Raw genomic sequence first — 5,547 nt, 5'->3', positions numbered from 1 at the left:
CCGATCTATTCGAAACAATCTTATTATGGTCCGATTTGCTTAAAATTCGGTACGTAGCACAGTGCTGTGTCTCCATATAAAAAGAGGGCAAAAATAGAATAATGGACGGATTTGAGTAAAAATTCGTTTCTTGGTGGATTAGAGTACGGAGATTTCAAAAATCAATTTTTTTTTTACCTAGCTCTTACATTTTTCATGGAAACTGAGATTGAAACTGCAAAATTTGATATTCAGAAGTAGTTCCAATACTGAGTAGTTATTTTATTATTTATACAGGGCGTTTTCCTAATAATATTAAAGACTTCAAGGCTTAATTCATGGCAAATAAGATTCCCTATATCTCTCTTACGCAAACCCTCTAGGAATGGCAGCTACTTTCATTTTGTTTTTTTAAATTGATTATATCTTTTGGTGTGGATGTCACACGCTTAAAAAATTTGATTCATTCAAGACGACATTAAATACTCAAAAGACAAATATAATTTTGTTTTCCTTTTTATTAGTTACTTCGCACGAACAAGAGTTGTTGCAAAATACTGAATCAAAAATTATTTGTTTTATCTAACGCCGTTTATTGAAAAATTAAAGTCATCATGCAGTCAAATTCCAAACTACTCAGCAAACACACTAGTTCATTGACTATATATATGGTGGTGTATTCATACATGAATTGTGGTGTATTCATACATGAATTTTGTGGTGTATTCATACATGAATTCATTCATGAATTTCGGGTTGAAATCATACTAGTCAGAAAAAGTGTAATCTATACTAGAAATCATACTAATCAGAAAAATCCCATCCCATAGTATACCAACTGGAATGAATGTCAAATTCGTGGACTAGTATGACAAGTGGTAGGATCTTGACGTGCATACTGACTAGTATGTTCTGGCGCATAGACTGAGTAGTATGCCAACTGCTATGATTCTGATGTATATAATGACTAGTATGCCAACAGGTACGATCATGACGTATATACGAACTAGTATCTTAAATGGTATGATATTGATGTATATATTGACTAGTATGTCAACTGATATATTGCTGATGCAGAGGCTGACTAGTATGCCAACTGGTATAGTGCTGATGCAGAAGAGGACAATTACCATCTCCTAGGACATCGCCGTGTTAAAAATACCAGTTGCTTATATGGAAAAATTACAGAACTCGAACTAGTTGAGGCCGTGTGGCTGACTAGTATTTGATTAGTATAAAACTAATTGAGTTGACTGAAGGGTACTTATTACTTTTAAGTTTCTTCAGCATCGACTAAATACTCTTCCAGTTCGTCCATTGTATAAACTGCATTTTTGTTTGGGATAGCACTCCTTTTAAAAACTACTTCAGGATCTGATGATATTGTTAAGTATGACATCAAGTCCCTGTTTGTATGCTCCCGAGCAGTTTTACGTGTATGATCATATCGTACGATACGTATGTGTTTATGTAAAGCTTCCAGAGCTTCCTCTGAAAAATTGCCTGTGGGAATAAATTCGTAGTAGTAAAAAATGCCGAATAGCAACAAATCGATTTTCTTACCAATTGGTAGATCGAAATACTCAATAACCTCACACCCATGCATCAATATTTTATGCACGCTGCTAGGCATGTAGTACCATTCGTATTCAGTCAAATACATTGTTCTTGTCCTTATAAGGAGCTCTCTAAACGCGTCGATATTAATACGCATTCCACACGATATTAATCGCAGTATTATTGAAAAATTTTGAATTAGCTCTTTATTAATGCCGGTAATTTCCGATGCCACTTCTGCATTTGAAAAAAATTTGCGAGCTGTGTTGCCATCATTAGTTGTTCCAAATCCAGTCTTTACTTGGTCCACTATTAAGCCTAATCTTGTCCTAAACTCATTTTGAATCCTAACTTTATTCGCAGAAAAGGCGTCTTTGTTTTCTTTGCGAACTTGCCAGCATTTAAATCAATGATGGGCAAAACGCTACTCGCGAGTAGCGTCTGCGTCGCAGCGCTTATACGTATACAGAAACGACGCAGCGAATTTCAATTCAGTCTGCTTTCAGTTTTCATGAGAGTGACACCACGCTTCGCCGTTGAATATTTTTATTCGTAATTTTAGCGCGTTGCTGCCACCTATATATGTAACAATGCCCAAAATGGCTGCGTATGAGTGCCAATTACAGTTTTTAGTTTTAAGAAAAGCCAATAACGCCCAATGCTTGTTATGTGGTAATACGACTACTTGGAATCGTACTTTTAATATAAGGCGACATTATTTGTCATGGTAAAAAAGTCAAACTGCCGAACTGTGTAAACCAATTTAAAGTTTTTTGTAATGGGTTTTATGTATATATGTATGTACGATACGGCAATTTAATATATTTAGTATACTTTATTGAATACTGAGTTTTTTACACAGTTTAGAAATTTTAAATTCGTGAATTTTGTTGTTGAATAAACTATCATTTTTTAAAACATTAGTTTAATGAAATTAAATTAAAAAACTTTTCATGCACGTACATATGTACTTATAAAAATTAATTTCATAATTCATTATTTGAAATTATTTCTTCATTATTTTTTTATTATATTTTATTATTTTCGTTTCATGTTCATAATACAAATTAAATATAAATTTGTAAGAGCGTTTTCTAACACGCGCAAAAAACGACGCGCTTTTGTACAATATAGAAAAGTGGCAACTGTTACTCAGCGCGATTCACGAATACCATGACAAAATGAGACTGTATTGGTGTGCCCATCTATGATTTAAATGTTAAACGGTATGCGATGTGAGTAAACACTCAAAACATCTAATCCAAGCATGCAGTGTAGACAAACCATCCTTGTAATGATTAGCGATTGGTACTTTTGTAAAATTAGTAACATTTGGGGTGTTCACAGTTCGTTCCAAATTGTGTCTGAAAATGTAGACGTCTACATTTTGAGACATCTTTAGCATCAAACTGTGAGCACCCCTTTCTAGCAGTCGTCGCAAAATCGTCTCAAAACTTTGCTGGTGTTGCCAGACATTTCCTCTTTGCGTGCATTTTTATATATCGCCTTTCGATTTTGTTTGTGAAAAATTGTAATTATTTAACTTAATTACCAATTCCTAATATTTGTTATTTCTTTTCCTTGATTTGTTTCTTTTCATCAGAAATTGCGCTCAAATTAAATGCAAATACAAAAAACGTGCCCAATAAATAAAAAAAATGTGATTAGTATTGCCATAATGCAACCCTGCTGCGAGGTTGCAAAATGTAGACGCGTAAAAAACATAACTTTGAGTGTGACAAAATGTAGACGGCGTCGTTTTCCAATTTTGTATGGGAAACAACAACACCACAGATTTTACGGTTAGAAAACGTCTTAAAATGTAGACGTCTACATTTTCAGACACTATTTGGAACGAACTGTGAACACCCCAATTCATTTCGGTCGGTTTGGCATGGCAAATAAAATAGTTACTGGAAGCATTAGTGCCAGTCAAAATATTGGCAACAGATCCATCAATCATGGTGCAATGCATTTGATAAGAAACTTGAATCCCTTTTCCGTTTCGTATTACAACATCATCTTCTAAGTTCTCAATTTTTCTCGACATATCATTATATTCGAATAGAACTAGTTCGCGGTTTTCCTTCTTGAAACTAAACTTAATTGGACGACAATAAAAAGACGATGAGCATTTGTTATTGGTCCATATATTTTTGTTGGATGACAAATCAATTAACCTGGAAAAAATATTTATTTTTTAATAACTTATATGGCTTGTCGAAAAGATATAAGACCGTCATATCGCAAAATAGCTAATCGAGTAAATTAATTAATTCAGACCAGCCTTTTGCAAAATAATACTGTAAAAAGTTGTCAATGTAAATTAAAATGCCATTTACTGATCTAAACTCGAATTTATTTTTAAAGGCTATTGAATGTTTTTGGAAGACATATTAGATAATTTTTTGTTACCTCAGAGGGACTAGCGCAATGATGAACATAAACTCATCCGTTAATTTGTCGTCACCAAAATTTTGCTTATAGCGGCTATGCCCCGAACTTCCATCCATGCCCCACTTACAAACCAAAGAAGCTTTGGTTATGTCACCATTATCTGGGCTTAGTTCTAAAATACTTTGCGTTGTTTTCAGCAATAATGATTTCCGATCAACTTCGGCTGAATATTCAGTCGATTTAATCGTTGGCAGCAAAGTTTGTTTTTTTGTTTGCAATGCGTTTAAGCTCGGTATACAATCTTTATGCAACCGGTTTATTTTTGCACGTAAACTATTATATTTACGATCTGATAAGTTCAGATCTATGTATAGCGCGAGTGAATCAGATATGGGCAAACCTTCGCTACTACTTTCAAAACATTCAACTTTGCTTGCTTTTTTCATTTTTTTTCAGAGCATACTCGAGCTCTTCGATGGAATAGTTTTTCAACAAATGCTCTACCCTTCGATTTTTTGTTCTCCGTGAAGCTTCGCAAAATTCTTCTTTAGAAGGTCTTCCCCGTTCAGCACATTTGTCCTTATTTCCATTGGAATCCGGAAGGGAAAGGAATGTCTAATTTAGCCATTTAGAATATGTTTTTTCAAAAGCGCTTCTTTTGCGGCCACTATAATTCCACTTATTTTTCATCTCACTATTAAAAAGTTTTATTTTTTGATTCAAAAGTGCTTTGTCGCATTTAGCGTGTATTAATTTGTCTTCAAGAAATGCAGATAATGCAGACACTCTATCTGATGGACGAGTAGAAATCCAGATATCAGCTAAAATTTAGTTTTTTATAATTGAATTCATATTAATATTAGTTTTTTCACTATTTTACGCTTCACTACACAGCACAGAACACTACCGCGTATGTCTACAGTAATAAACTTCACTATTTTTAAAGAATGTTTTGGCATTTAAGTAATGGAAAATACTGTGGTAACTGTAATCAGTGAAATTTTTTTTTTGCAAAAGTTTATTTTATAACCTTAAAAAAAACGATTTTCTTCGAAAAGCGCAATGAGTCTGCAGACTTTTTTTCTTTATTTCAAAGAAAAATGCCGCTTCTTTCAAATAAAAGAATAAAAAAAACATTCTTTTACATAAAAATCTTTTTTTTATCCCTTTGTAAACTTAGGAATTTTTTAAATTTTCTGCAACAAATTTTAGGGTGTAGCAAATAGGCCATTCCAGCCAGGAAACTCAATATTTTTTAAAAAGCTCTATAGAGTGGTTTCCTTACAGATTTTTTAATTAGAAAAATTGTGTCTTAAGATAAAGTATGATAAATTGTATTTTTAGCAATTTTTTTTTTAAAGACTCCAGCTAAAGGCATTTTCATAAAAGAAAAAATATATAAAAAACACACAACTTTAAGAGGTTTTTGTGAGAACCTTATGAGATAAAAACAAAAACTAAGTCCAGATCCTTAATCTAGGATAAATTTCCTTTCCAACGATACCAAACACGTTGACATACGTGACAACAATTTTTTTGATTTTTGCCCGCTCATACAGCACTGTGGCGTAGGTAGCTTTTTAGCATATATGATCCATTTTTTCCGAGAAGTGG

At 33.2% G+C, this 5,547-nt stretch overlaps 1 protein-coding gene across 1 annotated transcript; it reads right to left on the bottom strand.

Moving 5' to 3' along the window:
- Positions 1-1,252: 1,252 nt before the first annotated feature.
- Positions 1,253-1,937, bottom strand: LOC118745495. Its single transcript, XM_036478945.1, has 2 exons — positions 1,543-1,937; positions 1,253-1,482 (listed from the first exon to the last, which is right to left on the bottom strand). The coding sequence occupies exons 1-2, from the start codon at positions 1,691-1,693 to the stop codon at positions 1,253-1,255; spliced, it is 381 nt and encodes a 126-aa protein (XP_036334838.1). The 5' UTR covers positions 1,694-1,937.
- Positions 1,938-5,547: the final 3,610 nt, after the last annotated feature.

The sequence above is a fragment of the Rhagoletis pomonella genome, unplaced genomic scaffold (genome assembly GCF_013731165.1).
Source record: "Rhagoletis pomonella isolate Grant_MI unplaced genomic scaffold, Rhpom_1.0 Rhpom_scaffold_00009, whole genome shotgun sequence".
Classification (NCBI taxonomy): Eukaryota; Metazoa; Arthropoda; class Insecta; order Diptera; family Tephritidae; genus Rhagoletis; species Rhagoletis pomonella.
This window is presented reverse-complemented; position numbering and strand designations above follow the sequence as displayed.

Coding starts and splice junctions, on each gene's coding strand:
- LOC118745495 (XM_036478945.1), bottom strand. CDS start 1,693: ATGCGTATTAATATCGACGCGTTTAGAGAGCTCCTTATAAGGACAAGA. Junction 1,483..1,542: donor GTATTTCGATCTACCAATTG/GTAAGAAAATCG, acceptor TTATTCCCACAG/GCAATTTTTCAGAGGAAGCT.